This window comes from Pyrus communis, chromosome 14, assembly GCF_963583255.1.
Source record: "Pyrus communis chromosome 14, drPyrComm1.1, whole genome shotgun sequence".
NCBI lineage: Eukaryota > Viridiplantae > Streptophyta > Magnoliopsida > Rosales > Rosaceae > Pyrus > Pyrus communis.
The window spans coordinates 22,545,923-22,561,375 of NC_084816.1; the positions used below are offsets into that span (position 1 = coordinate 22,545,923).

Here is a 15,453-nt window from a genome sequence, read left to right on the forward strand (position 1 = left end):
TCAAGTTATGAGACTTGATCAAGAGTATTGTACTGCAATTAACTGCTTTGGGACACTGTAGATTAGCTTCTTCCCCAGCATGGTTGCTGGGTTGCCTAGGTTGAATCGCACGATAGATAAGGTTGTAAACTACATGCCTAGAACTACTAGGAAGTCTCATGTATACTGGCAGTTGGGACGGCCATCGACAATTTTTTTACAAAACAGAGTGGCCATCTAACATATTTGACACAATCTTCTTATTCCGATCATGACGTGTAGCATATTATCAATCGAAATGCTAGTTTTGACAAGTTTAATTATCATGTGCTCTACCTGTATACAAATTCTTTTCTTTTGGTGCTTTTCGGATTAAGAGTAAGCTTAACACGTCATTTTCCGGTAGGAGCGGATAAAGCGAGATTAGGCATTCAGGGCCATCATCCAGAACTACCCCTCCAGAGTAGGCTGTCATGTGTATTAAGCACCTTGAGTTATATTATGATCCATGAGGATCTTAATGAAATGATCAAGCAATTCAAAGTAGAGCTCAAAAGCTTCTTCCTTTGTTTCTGATCTAAAAGTTGTTAGTTTCCTCTCCTACGAACAATGTTTACGTGCACAAAGAAGCACACACGCTCTGTTCCATACTTCGACTCAAAAACAATGTAGGCGCAACTTTCAAATCGTTAAGCCTAAAACTTTTATTCAACACCAATAAACGTAATACTTTTTACCATAACCAGAAGTAGAAGGGAATGACCAGTCTGTCGTATTCCGATCAGTAAGATATGAACTTTACTGACTTCTGCAGTCTTATCAGCAATCTGCAACGAAAACAAGCGATGAATAGAAAAGGTCACTAACAGAAAGTAGAGTCGTAAGTTCCAACAGTGAACTGAAAGAGAACAACGGAAACTTAGTATGGGAGGTTCTATCGGTCTGGAGAAATCAGAAATTAATTAAACGAAAAACCAAGAGTCAATTACACCGAATTGCCAAAGCAGCAAATTAACAAGATCAAGCAAAACAGATCAGATAGGACAGGCAGATAAGAGATAAGGACGGTGAATTACACAATGTTAATAAGTCCTGCTTCTGACATTGCAAATATTGTTCGTCATCACATGATAACGAGCACTATTTCTAGACAGCCAGCGTTACCCTGTTAATCAATATAGTGTAATATATCCCTGCATACCTCTGTTATCAAATGGTAAACATGAGCAGTTAATGCAACCTTCACAAAGAAGGTCAAAACACTAGCCACCGAATCTCGGAACTCAATCTCCTTATTGAGTACTTAATTTACAGATATCAAAATGATACACCTAAGTAATTATTCCTGGAAATGAGCAACAAAAGGATAAATTATTCATGCTTTAAATAGAAGTCGTCTAACAGCACTCGGCACATCAACCGCCATAACATTATAAAGTCATTATCGAATCCTAGAGACTTGTTCAAAATAATTATTGGAGCCACAGAAAAAAAAAAAAAAAAAAAAGAAACAAAAGGGGCGAGGGGACGAGAATTCCACCACTGCTAAATGAAATTTGAGTGATGTCAACACTACTAGATGATTCAAGAAAACTGACTTCTAGTGCAATCAGAATTTTACCTTTGTTTCGTCCAAGCACAAACTATTAAGTTCCTCCAGTTCATAACCTTTCCCCTTTGAAAAATTCCGTACAGATTGCTAAGTCTAGTGTATTTGGAAGCAGAAGCCATTTTATTGTTTAAAAGAAGCATCTGCAACAGAAACTATTCGCATTCGCATACAGTTTCTTTCTCTATTTCTCCTGAAAGTTAACTATCGAGCCTAAAAGCTACTTCTCTGTTTCGGGCCACTATTTCCTTTCTTCTAATTAGACCCTATTTCCAATTCCATCGTTTTCAAATACCACAACAAACTTGTAGAAATGGTGACAATTACCATCCAAGACGGCCAATTTTCAAGCTTGTGTAAACAACCTGTCGACATTGCTGGCAACAGGCTTGGCAAAGAAATCTAAGAAACCTCATACACATTGACATTTTAAGACTATGACGCTCGCAACCGAAACTTGTACAACTCTAAAAACTTAGCTTCTTGATAATTACCAAGGTTTTCATTTCACAATTAAACATTTTCGCCATTTCCTCAGCATCAAATCTCTTCCACAGCACTAAAGTTTTGATTTCCGTAAGAAACCGATTGCGGTAACGAACAAATGACACATAAATATTCAAAAACGTAAAAATTAGCAGACCATCGCAAAACCCATTTCTGAAAGCGAAGAAATTGCAAACAAAAAAGAGAGAGAACAATGGAAACGAAGAGCTTGAGAACTTACCGTTTTGGGAGGCTACCAAGACGCTTTCTTAACGCCATTAAGCATGCCTTTGGAGGCGAGAGCACGGAAAACGATACGGGACATACGGAAGGTCTCGTAGACGGCGCGTGCGCGGCCGGAGAAGATGCAGCGGTTCCTGACGCGGGTGAAGGAGCTGTTCCGGGGCAGCTTGGAGAGCTTGAAGCGGTTCTCCTCGCGCAGATCGCTGGGAAGGCTTGGGTCCTTGCAGAGGGCCTTGTATAGGTTCCGCCTTAGCTCGTATTTCGCCGCCAGCAAGCGGCGGTGGTGGTCTCGGATGTTAGCATTTTCTTCAGACACTGACATCGTTGCTCTTTTGGGTCAAATGGCACATTCTCTGATTTTTGTTGGTGTCGGGGCCTAGGGTTTTAAGCTTTGGAGACCTGTCAAACCGGGTCGGATTTTTACGACAGGCTTTTATGAAACGAATACTAGAAGCCCAAGCAAAAAGATTTACACTAAAAGGCGCCATTCATATTTCAAAAGAAAAACTAATGAAAATGGCTTGAAAATTTTGAGTTTTAACAATAAGAACAAAATAAATTGTACCAGTATTGACTTTTTAGTATAAAAATATGATATTTCGTTAAAATAACCAGTACCAGAATTTTTCGTTAAAATTCCCAACTTCAAATTGGTGTCTTTCTCTTCTGCACTTTTAACAATAATCTCCAGTGCTTTCAGTCACATGGCTAATTTCGTTGATAACGCAACAAATAGCGTTCCATCGTTATCATCTGAAAGATGGGAGATTAATTTGCTTGAGACCTACGTGTTTCATGTTAAAATTTAAAAAAAGAAACTTACAAATTAGAGTGTGTCTATATATGGGAAATCCTTAAGGGAAAGGATCCCATTTTTTTTATAAAAATAGGAATTAGTTGTGGAATTTATACTATATCGAACTTTAACGATCCGAACTGTCTATTTTTCAAGTTGCACCTCATAGATCATCCTTGCAAAATATTAGCTAAATCGAATTGGGTTCAAAGAAATTAACGAATACTTTGTTATATAAGAAACAATTAAATTTTATCTTGATAATTAAATAGGCAAATGGTTTCTGATTGAATTGAATTTTTTCAAAAATGATTTATGAATCGAGACTTACAAAATAGACGGTTCGGATCGTTGAAGTTCGACGTGAAGTGGACCCCATACATAATCCCCATCTTTTGAAAAAAATGGGAATCTATTTGCATAAAGGAACTATATATATAGGGATCATAGGGATCCCGTGGTCGTTCATCGTATATTATGCGGTTAGTTTTCGTTAGTCATTATTTATATTTAATTTTAAAATTTAAAATTATTTATGACCGCATGATGTACGATGCACGATTACGATCATGGGATCCCTAGGATTCCTAAGATCCTTTTCCATATATATACGCTAGAAGATGAGCACACACTTTGTCAAAAGGTACAAAATTACTATTTTACCCTCCTCATGTCAACATTGTGTATTCAAAAGTGAGGGCAAAATTGAAAAAAAAGGGAGCAAAAAGTTGATAAGCCCTCTTCTCTTAATAGAATAGAATAAAATAAATATACACTTACAACTTTAAGGTGACTTGGCGCATCAAAAGTTGGTTTAGTGCTTCCAAAGACTTGCAAAACTTCTTCTTGTGCTCGAGTTTGCCAATTCTGATTTTGACTTGGTAAAACCATTGCCCAAACAGGCAACACTGAAGTGGTCTCTTGCCCAGCAAAGTAATACAGCTTTCACTCTTCAATCACATCTTCAATGCTCATTCCAATGTTTTTGTTGTCCCCATGCTCCTCAATTTCCTTCCAAGTTGGACTCCAAAACTATACCCAATCAGTCATCTTTAGTACCTTCACCTCACTTGATCATCTTCTCTCTTCTGTCTGTAATACCCATGAGTAAACCTTCTATATCTCAATTAACTTCCTTCATCCTCTTGTTCATTTTGGTTGGTAGAAACCTGCACAAAAAAAACACTACTTCAATTTTTTTGGAAGACGTCAAGAAGATTAAGTGTGTTTCACCGATTATTGTGACATTTGTAAACTAGGCTGTTATAGATGAGAAATTTCGGTGTCCGTGTGACTCCAGACACAATAAAACTCACATACCCCATTGCCCCTAACATTGAGACCCACCACTATCCATGTCATGACCTCACCCATCTCTCACACTACTTTTATGACTCATTACCCCCGAGTTCTTGATGAAATAATTTATTGTTATAGAGGCAGTAAGATGTAAATTTTGTAATTTTTTTTCCCAATGAAAGACGATTCAAATTTTACCCCCATCCTGGAATGTTAACACTTCCAAAAATTGCTATAAAAAATTTCGATTGCTCTTTCAGTAGTTGAAATATTCTCCTTCCCTCTTCATAGTTACTTCCAAATGCTGCTCGTGAAATCACATCGCATGTCGAACTCTGCAGCCAAGGCCACACATCCAACTCACATGACCCCTCTTTGGCCACCAAACAATCCCATTCGTTAATGCCCTCTTTGGCAGCAAGAGAGTTTGATGGGTTTGGATTGTGCTTGTTCGAGCATCGTTGAGCTCTCCTTGGTGTCTCCAGTTCAGCACCCTCCATGCCCATGTACTTACTATGCACACCAAGACAGCACTTGGTGCAACACAACTAGCCATTGATGCTTCCAGTACTACTTCTTGTGTGAGATTTTTGAGAGAACATAAGAGAGGGGTTCAACTTAGAAACTTGTTTGGGAGGATGGAAATTGGTGTAGGTTTTATTTAGTGTCAAGTCACTAAATTAGTGTGTGAAAACTAATTACGTAACCCCTTGTCCAAGTCCATATATACATTGTATTCATTACAAAATATTGAGTTGAAAATGACAATTATGTCCGGATAATGCTTGACTACTTAAAAATGAGTAAGAATTCCTGCTCACAATTCTTCGTGTCGGATTCACAGTACTTCGTGTTTATAATCAAAACTGTTCATATTAAAGAAAACTACCAAGCTCTACCAATTTTATTGAAATTGAGCCACAATTTGTGGGTAAAGACACTTACAAGCATAGGAACATTTACATTTCTAGCTAAAAGGATTCTTAATTAAGTAATTGAAAAAGCAATGAAAATATAAGCTGAACACTAAATCACACAAAAGAAAGAGGGTGAATTCTTTTTGTAAGAAATTGATTGGAATTTATTTGCCCATAGTTTCTACTTACATATTTTCTCTGGTTAAAGATACATGGATATGGTACAGTTCTACATTCTTCTGGAAAATCGCATACGGCTGATTACAACAAGAAAATAAGCATGGAAAAAGCAAACTACGAAATAAGAACACATCGTACAAAATGCAGGCACCAAGATCAGCACAGTAGTAAGAAGGTGCCCGACTCTAATGAACAAAACAATCTCTTTTAACTTTGGGGTTCTGAAGCCGGGCTTTGACATTGTTCAAGAATAATGTTACAGTTGTTCATGGTGCGTGCATCAAGGAGACCGTGATTCCACAATTTGATCATAAATAATCTCCAACACCTGCCAAAGTGATTCGTCATTTGAGATTCGCGAAATACAATCAAAAGCAAAGCATGATAATACTAGTTGTTTTCCGGATCGCTTTTGCTGGATAGGGGGAGGGATGATGCAAAGACAAAATCACTTTGTACAGATGTGTTAAATCTTATAATACGATTCACCTGTTCATAGCAGAAGGTAAAGTCCTTAAACTTCAGGGCAAAGAATGAAAAAAGTTTAAATTATACTAGGTTCACATTTGAACGCCACTGTACATATAATCCCTAATGTTGCGTTTGAACGAGGGACTTTTAAGTTCATGGAACTCAGGCTTAATTTGTTAGAAATGCAATACAAAAATTAGATAAGAGGGGGTTGTTAATGACTAGATGCAACAAATTCGAGGGAACTAACAATCAAACGAGTGCGATTAATACCATATCAGAGCAGGGGATTTGACAAGATCATGCTCGTGCAATCTCGAAAATGCCTCACATGCCCAAGGAATATGACCATCAGCCAATACCCTGCCATAATTACACAAAATAATTCACGTAAAGAATCAAGAGAAAACTAATGTTTTTCCTTATAAGAAAATGAAGTTGACCGTTTTTCTCTTGGTCTGGTGCTTGTCCATCATTGAGCATTATTCATGCAAATGAAGAGCCCTACCAGACGTGCCATGATATCAACGGTTGTAATTAAAAGAATTGAGTGTAGAGAAATTACTGTTGCTTCCTCACGAAGGAGTTCCACATATGCATCATTTGCTTCTCATCTTTAGTCACATCAACAAAATCATCAAGCATCTACAATAGAGTAAAATACCACTTATTCATTTGCTAGATGCCAAGTCAATGTAAAGTGCTGCTAACATATTCCCAAATAAGCTTCCATATGTTCAACGCAGATCCATCAGTGCACAGGAATGCAAAGAAAATAAAAAAGTCTAGATGGCAAGAAAATATTTTCCTCGATGGTTCGATTAGCCATTAATAAAGGTCTTGTCTGACTGAAAGTCAGTTGTCTAAGAAACATATGATATTGCACAAGCGAGAGGTTCGGTTTTATACCCTTCGGTCTTCAAGATCAGCAACGTCATCATCAACCTCATCCTCACTATTCTGATCTGACAAAACTTGTTCCAACATCATCGGCTTCAAGCATAAAAATAATAATTAGAAATTCAGTGCCGCATATTCTAAGTAGTGTCATTTAAATATATCAGCCAAAAAGAAACTAAACTATTGACACCTGTTGGCCTTTGAAGCTAGCAACTGAGCAAGCGGCCGATATGGCAACCGTTACTAGCAGCCCTCAATGATTATACTAATATAGAGTCATACCATAGCAGTTACAGACTTCTGATACAAGTGCAAGTGCTAAGGGAAAGAATAATTTACTGTGACAGAACACGTGCTAAAGAAAAGAAATAATAGTAAGGTGGAGGCCCAAAAATCAGATTGCTCTCCCGTTCATACACCAGGGAAAGAAAAATTGGCAAATTCACAAAGGCTTCCATATATGACACTCAGAGTATATGATAACTGAAAAATTCACAAAGCTTAATCACCGTTCGGTGATGCATTCATCACATAAGTTATTCTCACCTGGGCCCTATGTGAGTGAAAGAACTTTCTCTTCCGCAGGAGGGCACAGCTGAAAATATAGAGAAAACTTCTAGATAAAAACCATATTCATATGTGGCCACATGCAAGACTAATAATCGACATGCACAGTATTTTCTTAAAGAACTCATTTTAAAATAATTGAAAACTAACTTTAATGGAAAGTATTACACTGCTGATACATTGGCATGAAGACTGCTGATCAATTGGCAAGTGAAAACACAGCCTGTCCACACATGATCAGTTCAGAGGGTGTGCCTGTGTGTGCGCATGCATGTGTGTTTGTGCATGCATGTGCGTGTGTGTGTAGATTGACAAGTTAACATCAGAGCAGTTTGGGAGCAACGGTCAGCATCCATCTATTAAGGTTCAAATTCACATGCATGCACAAGCTCAACAGAGCTATTCATCCATTCAGGTTTGTTTTATCAAGTTTTGCTGAACCAATCCTTTTGGTTTCAGGAAAATAGGAACTGAACCAAACCAAATAACCAGTTCAGGTCACTTTAAGTCAGTTGCTTCATATGGTTCAGGTTCAGGAAGTTGTTGGACAGTGCTACCAGAATTTTGTTAGTTTTATTAAGAATGAGTAGCCATGCATCCAAGCAACATATGATGGATCTAAGCACATGCGAAGCCATAGATTGGTAGCTGAAGGACAGGTAAAACCTCATACATTTGGCTTTGATGAGAATCATATCCACCCATAAGTAATTACACTGCAGTATTTCATGTGAGAGAGAGAGAGAGAGATACTTTCTAGGGTCTGGGCGCTCAACAGATAACTTTCTTGTCTTTGCGAACAGAAGCATTGGAGGTGCAAAATTGTTTCCCGATACTGATTGAACGCAACCAGGATCACCATATGACTGTAGTGTGGAGCTTGAAAACCCTGCAACATTAAAGCTGGATCAAACAAATTGCAGAGACAGCAGCACCAACCGTATCATTATGCAGATTACTCCTACCTGATATTCTAGCCTTATCACCTCTACTAGAATGAGCATCTGAGCAAAGAAGTTGAGTGTTTGACGACAATATCCGGAAAAGGATTGCATTAAGAAATATTAGTTCAATCTGCCTAAAAGAATAATAGACTCCAAAATTCTTTTCAGACATTAGGTAAGGAAAAAAAATTACAATGCACCCTTAACTCAATATGTTCTTCTCAACGTAAAAATAGAAAAAGTTAACTATGTGTTACAAACATTTGGTAGGGTCATTTCTAATAGGATTCTCAACAAGAATAGCTATTCGTGTCACTCCAAAGCAAGTCTAATAGAGACACTGCTCCATTATTCAGTCCTAATTTAAGTGAATTCTCGTAGAAAATAATATTCGATGGATGCTTTACAGGCACCTGAAGGAGTTACTACATAGGTCTCCAGGAGAACAATGATATTTCATCTGCAGTCTGGAGCTTGCAATTTCATGTTGCAGGACATGTTCAGATTAACTATGTCAGGAACACTTTGGGTTCCTAACAATAATCCAATCAACTAGTCAAGACACACAAGAGGATTGGCTGATCCATAATTTTTGGACCATACACTTATTTTGCAAGGAATTAATACTTATTCAAGTCTTCACCATTACTAAGATATATCTTTCCCATATAATTCCAGAGAAAATAATTCTTAGCTAAAAGACAGTTCGAATCTTTGACAAAGAGTTCAAAAAGCCTTATTGATTCCATCTTTTTTGTCATTTTTGGTTGTCTAACCTCCATTGACTTTAAAACAACAAACACCCACCCAAAGTATAACATTGCAAAATACATATAAAGGGGAAACAAAGAGAGCTCAGCACCTTCTACTTTCTCAAATTTTTAATAATAATCGATCAAGTAGTCAATTCAGATAGTTTATGTGAACATGAGAAATAACATGTACCATCGGCCTTGTCCAAAAGCTCACAAAGTCCAGAAGGAAAGTCAGACTCTAAGACGTGAGGATGTACGTGCTTTGCATTTTGATATAGGCTCTTGGGTCTTCTGCGTCGTAGTGGCTTTGAGCTGGGAAATGCATGAGCTTACTCCTTTCAGTTTAAGGCATTCATATATCTCAAATAAAATGACATATGGGCCAATAAAGAAGAGAAAACTTACCAAAAGGAGAATACTTGTAGCTTAGGATCAACACCATCAGCAACAATCTGAAGAGAAAAAATAAGATCTAAATTTCTGCATATTTTTTTATTTTGTACCACTACCATCTGTTTTTTAAGATTATGTATTCTCAAAGTTAACTACAATTCATAAATTGGCATAATAGTCGTTTCATCTGTCGTCTTCAGCAGCCAACACCATCTTTACTATTTCAACATGTATATGTCCAAAGAAACTAGAAAAGATTATATCATGATGACATTTGCCCTAATCTAATTCCAAATTAAACATAGGACAACTCATGATTGGGGCAGCAACCTTGTATGGGACTTGCCCAATTCCTCAGGTAACAATATACACACACAATGTAACATTAAATTTTACTGAATGGAATGAAATATGGTTGCTAATACTTAATACAGAACTTGATCGCTGAGAAATGTTATTTTGCTCTATCGCTCAAATAATAGAAGAACACATACCTCAGATCTCCAATTATTAGTTTTCACAGACACATTTACAGCTTGATACTCTTCGGTTACCTATAAATAATCATCATTTTAATAGCCATTGGTCTACCATAATTAAATGAATATAATCCCACTAAGGTTCTCACAGAATACTAACCCAAAATTCAAAGTTGAAGAGATCGTGTGATGAGAACAAATGATGTCTCAGACCCTACAAAAAAGATTGAAAAGATTTTAAGCATCAGTCATAAATGCACTATCTATTGGTTCAATTTCAGATTGCCACACTCCTACTTTTCCCACAAGCTTAAGCTATTAGGATCAATTCTATGTGTACCAAGACTTCAACTACGAGAGGGCATGTACAATTTTTATTTTAAAGTGGAATTGAGTGGCACAATTTGAGAACGAGACCTTCTGCTTTGAGACCATGATAATTTGTTATTTTTCCTAAAGCCTAATTTGTTAATATGTGAAGTAATTAGTTATCAATATACAATAAAAAACAGATTTTGGCAGAAAGATGCACCTTGAAGCTTGCACACCTAACCAAGCAAAATGGACAAGAAAAATCTTCGGTGACTGCAAGATGAACAAAGGATTATTTCACAAACAAGGGAATGCGTATTCATTGGTATACAAAAATATATTAATTGGTTGAAGAATGTGAGGAAGAAGAAAAAACATATTAATTGGAATACAAAAACATTTTTTCGTCTTTATTGACAAGGAAATGGAAGTATAGAATAAAATTACCAATTCCCTTATTTTAACTTTAAGCTGCCAACATGTCGCATAACGAAAATTTGGAAGTTGCCAACAATTATAGGATATCATTAATACCTTCTGTCCGTTGCAATGTATTGTTGTAGTATCTATAATTAAAAATCACATTTCCTGCCCTTAACCTGGACAACACAAGTAACAAATATTTAAGCATATCGCCAAGAGCTCAAACATAGACATATACATACTGATATAAAAATAAAATCCTCATTAAAATCAGCTTAAGATCACACAGATTTTGTACTCTCCATGAATAGCACGACAAATCACCCATTTGCAAGCAAGACAATGAAGTATAAGAAGTTTTGTGGGAGTATATCCAAATTAAGTTCATAGAGTCTGTTCTTATGGAAAAATACCAAGACTAATGATCAACTCTTTCAATTTAGACTGAAACAAGAAAATTATAAAATACAAGTAGTGACCCAAAAACTAAGTTTTATAAACGATCAAACAAAAACCAGTATCCGATAACAACAATTTCAGGGAAGCAAAAAGTTAGAAGGAATAACAGAATGACGTGAACAGGCAAATTTACTTGATGAGAGATGAAAATTACCGAATGATATGAGGCAACGATGAAGAAGGAATGTCACTACATATGTAAGTACTATAAGGAGATTTTTCCCTAGCACCCAATTCCTCTGCAGAAATGGTGACCTGCACTAGCTGAGAAATGACCTTTGAAAGGCCCAAGCAACCAAAAGTAACAGATATTCATCAGCAACAGTTGCCAAGAAGAGAATGTTGAATACACATACATGTACGTTCCGTGCCTAGAGAGAGAGGAGAGATTCAAATTATTGATCTAAGAAGAAAACACTGAGAAAAGAACATACAACAGTTTCTGGATTATGAGGAGTTGCAATCATAAGGCACTTGTCCTCATTTAAACAGCTCAACTGCAATAGGGAAAAGACTAAATCAACTGAAAGTGGAAAAAGAGAAGGTCTACAAGTATACAGGTCCAATCACGAATAAGAGATTGGAGAAAAACTAAATTATTTTGACAGCTACAATGTCATAAGGTTTAGCACATTGTTAACCAGGAGCTCTTAGTCAAGAAAATTACAAATAGTTAATCAATAGTCAGGGTACTGATGCCATACCTTCAAGAAGCAAGAGCGCATGTCAATCGTTGAAATCACCTCGGCTCTCTGTCCCAAACGAAAATTAGGAGAATTCTCCCAAGAGATATAAAGTAATTCAAGTGGTATCTTGCTCCATAGACAATATCCTCCTGCATTTGCTGTCAAGCAAAATTGACAGTGAATTTAGAACCAGAATAAAAATAGAACTGATTTGAGTAATCAATCTCGTAAGAAAGAAGATTAAATTCGGTAAAATAATTCTCAATATTACAAGGTACAAAGAATGCTTCATCTTTCACTCCACATATCTTGGTGTGAAGAAACATTTATTCACATAGTTTAGACAAGGGCATGACATAGAGTGTACTCGTCCTATCTTATTTTTAAAGCTGGTAAAATAAATCAGAAATTAAAAAATTTAGGGAGCTGCAAATGGGTCATATAGTTAAACATCTGGTCTCTACATATAGTAATGTGACAGCATCATGTAGAACTTAAAGTTTACTAAAGAAATCAAAATTGCAAAATTATGTCAGACCTGTCACAGTTTTAAATTTTAATCTGTTAAAGAACGTAACAAAATTCAAACATGTGAAAGAGCTTAGCAAGTAAAGCTTTAACTTACAAGGGAAAGAAGACATATCCACAGGACCCTTGGATAAATTGATTCCACGAAATGGATTTTGTGCTCCCACTACAATGAACTAATATATGAGCCCAAACATTTCGATGACATCCACATAAAAAAGGTTTCCATACCAACAAAATTTCACAAAAACGTACCAAAGCTGACGAGCAAGATTGCAAGTGAGCCAGATTTAGCCTCCAGTGTTAGCTTATTAATGTCAGGCAGAATAAAATTTGCTTGAAGTTGACTACTCCCATAAACCCCAGTGGAATTGCTTAACATGCAAGCTCGACTGAATCGATATGTAGCAGAATACTTGTTCATACATTCCAAGACAGAACTCTTATCATATACATGAAAATGAAACCGGAACAAAGTAACACATTGATTAACAGTTCGAAAACTAAAAACATACATGGACATACCTCTGGAACCGCAACATCAGGAACTAGTCTGGCCAAAAACACATACAAAGGAAAGAGATTATGGGTCTGTACACCTTCCTTCTCATTCATCGAAATGGAAACCGTCATTTGTATCCTAAATTTCAACCAACACCAACCCAGTCAGTAAAAAAAAACTAGCACACACTTGTATAGACACAAAAGTTCAAATTTTAATTGCTGCCATTACCTCCTTCTGTGCTTGGTCTCTATTTTGTAGCTCAAACATCTTTGAAGAAATGCCGGCTACATTCGAAAAATGCACACAAACCCATTATAAAGTGGCCACCGAAGTATAAATCTTCGATTTCATTCGAGTTCATTGGTTACATATATGCAAATAATTTAGCTCAACAATACGAAATAAATTAGTACATTTCTAATAGCGCGGCGTTGGAGAATGTTGTAGAACTCTACAGGCTTGCAATAGACAGAGAGGCTCTCCTCCGCCGCAATTTCTTCCTCCGCCGACATCCGCACCCGCTCCTCCTGCCGGCACATGTTACCGCCGCCGCTGCTCCTCGCGTACCTGCAACCAAAGATTCAATTTTTCTAGCGGAAAGTCGCAGCAACAGAGGAGTAAGAGAGAACCCAGTTGAGGAAACGAGAGCTTACGGAGCCAGGTGGAAGAATTGGAGCTGAAGACGAAGAGATTGGGTGGAGGAGAAGGTTTGGTGTCTGAAATTCTTCTTCTGGCTTTTGGGTTCTTCTAGGTGTTTCCTTCCTCATCGAAAATCGCGATGGGCTGCTCGCTCTCTTCTACCAGACTCCCTCACTCAGTCTCTGCGTTACGCTGCCATTTTTCTCAGCTGGCAACTTTGCCTCTTTTTTCAGACCAAAAGTTATACTTATAATCCTTGTCCCCTTTTTGTTTTTTTTTTTGTTTTTTTTTAGCTTAATTTTGGAGAAAGAAGAAAAATGATAATCACCGCACGTGTTGAATGATAACAACGAACGTTTTATAAAATGATATGTATGAAATAAAAAATGTTTAGTTATCATTTCTCGTTTTAGTAATATAGACAGATATGTGATTTGCTTGGCTATAAATCGAAGAGTAATTTTTAATCATTTTATCAATTCAAACCAAAATATTCAAGATTTTTACCAAAATATATATTATGACCAAGAAATCCCAAAGAAAGTAGCTAAAAAAATTGAAGATATGATCTATGAGTTCAGTTGGCCAAAACCAAAAAATCTATGAGTTCAGCTACAACGTTTATAGTCCAACTCAACTAATTTTGGGATTTTGAGATGTGAAACGTTATTGGCACTCCAAAAATCTTATTCTACACTCTTTACAAGTGTATTTTTCTTTCCAAATATAGAAAGTTTGGAATGTAGAATAAGATTTTTGGAGTGCCAATAACAATTCCCTTTTGAGATACCTCGAGTTTGATTCATGTTTAACTCGGTCGTAGTTTTGTTTGTTTAAATGTATTGGCTTTCCTTCTTCACATTGATGAGGCATCTATTAAGAATGAGCATTCATCATGAGACGTGTCTTATTATAAGTTGATTTGTGTTTGCTTAAATAATTTTTAATTTTTCATTAAAGTTGGAGCTGGTTTCAGAAATGAGCTAAGGTTCAAGCTTTAATACATAAACGAGCCAATCTCGGCTTAGTTCAAGCTTGAAACTGAACAAGCTTTGAGCTCAAACAATATTTATGAGTCCGTTGGCTACATCCACAGCAAACCAAAAAAATGTATTGGATGACAAGTCTTTGAAGCCATTTCAAACAGAACAAGTTTCTCGTATAAGACCATTTTTTTAACCCACAGATCGGCAGTGTAAAATAGTCGTATTCTGCAGGACTTGGCCATTCTCTAGCAAATACTTGGCTACTTCAATCTGATCATCTGGATTTCCCCTGAATGCCCTCATGGAGATAGCTTTGATGTGCGACGTCAAACAAATAGGAACAAACTCTGGTGGATTCCATGGAAGATCTGAGGATTCCACATAATCTCGTTTTACTTGAAGCTTAATCATCGAGCTTTTGTCAAATTTTTAGGGGTGGCGATACTCATACTCATTTTGCAAGACAAGGGAATGTAGAGTAGGTGATCTCTTGAGCAACTCTATTAGCATGTCCCACCCCTAACAACTGCTGTGAAGAACCAGCGTCAAATCAATTTTCTCAAAATATCAAAGGCAGGCACAGGCACCTTCATCATCTCGATCAGGCCAATAATGATGAATCTTGGCTTCGAGTGGGGATTATTTACTCTCCAAAAGCTGCTCACACGATATCAACTTTTCCAATATTTGGTGCATTAACAAAAAAAAATTGTCTAGAAGTTCATATGAAGTGCTCAGACTTATGCTTAACCTCTTCAGTTTAGGCAAAAAACTGTCTGAAAGACTTATCGTCAATGGTCAAATCTTCAAGTACAGGGCATTGAGATAAAAGTTTTTCCATTGAGCAAGGATGAGGGTAATGAAATGTAACATAGAGGAGCTTGGGACATGGGAAAC

The 15,453-nt window shown here is 36.9% G+C and overlaps 2 protein-coding genes across 3 annotated transcripts; both read right to left on the bottom strand.

The window, feature by feature from the left end:
• Positions 1-409: 409 nt before the first annotated feature.
• LOC137715477 (small ribosomal subunit protein uS14m) lies at positions 410-2,683 on the bottom strand. The gene is made up of 2 exons (XM_068454818.1): positions 2,316-2,683; positions 410-806 (listed from the first exon to the last, which is right to left on the bottom strand). Exon 1 carries the CDS (start codon positions 2,637-2,639, stop codon positions 2,328-2,330), a length of 312 nt encoding a protein of 103 aa, XP_068310919.1. The 5' UTR covers positions 2,640-2,683; the 3' UTR covers positions 410-806; positions 2,316-2,327.
• A 2,774-nt stretch (positions 2,684-5,457) lies between these two features.
• LOC137716351 (polycomb group protein EMBRYONIC FLOWER 2-like) lies at positions 5,458-13,775 on the bottom strand. 2 transcript variants are annotated; one of them, XM_068455790.1, is made up of 22 exons: positions 13,585-13,775; positions 13,345-13,498; positions 13,160-13,215; positions 12,952-13,066; positions 12,682-12,841; positions 12,524-12,592; positions 11,917-12,056; positions 11,647-11,709; positions 11,367-11,488; positions 10,865-10,929; positions 10,551-10,603; positions 10,179-10,232; positions 10,034-10,093; positions 9,552-9,598; positions 9,337-9,458; positions 8,413-8,451; positions 8,201-8,336; positions 7,427-7,475; positions 6,890-6,973; positions 6,546-6,625; positions 6,254-6,343; positions 5,458-5,837 (listed from the first exon to the last, which is right to left on the bottom strand). In XM_068455790.1, exons 2-22 carry the CDS (start codon positions 13,468-13,470, stop codon positions 5,717-5,719), a joined length of 1,851 nt encoding a protein of 616 aa, XP_068311891.1. In that variant the 5' UTR covers positions 13,471-13,498; positions 13,585-13,775; the 3' UTR covers positions 5,458-5,716. The 2 variants fall into 2 exon arrangements, with proteins under 2 accessions (XP_068311891.1, XP_068311892.1); XM_068455791.1 differs by lacking the exon at positions 8,413-8,451.
• Positions 13,776-15,453: the final 1,678 nt, after the last annotated feature.

Excerpts from the sequence above, each read along its gene's own strand:
- LOC137716351 (XM_068455790.1), bottom strand. The coding sequence starts at position 13,470 with ATGTGCCGGCAGGAGGAGCGGGTGCGGATGTCGGCGGAGGAAGAAATT. Across the intron at positions 11,710-11,916 it reads TGCGCTCTTGCTTCTTGAAG|TTGAGCTGTTTAAATGAGGA; the intron begins GTATGGCATCAG and ends TCCCTATTGCAG. Across the intron at positions 10,094-10,178 it reads TCTTCAACTTTGAATTTTGG|GTAACCGAAGAGTATCAAGC; the intron begins GTTAGTATTCTG and ends GATTATTTATAG.
- LOC137715477 (XM_068454818.1), bottom strand. The coding sequence starts at position 2,639 with ATGTCAGTGTCTGAAGAAAATGCTAACATCCGAGACCACCACCGCCGC.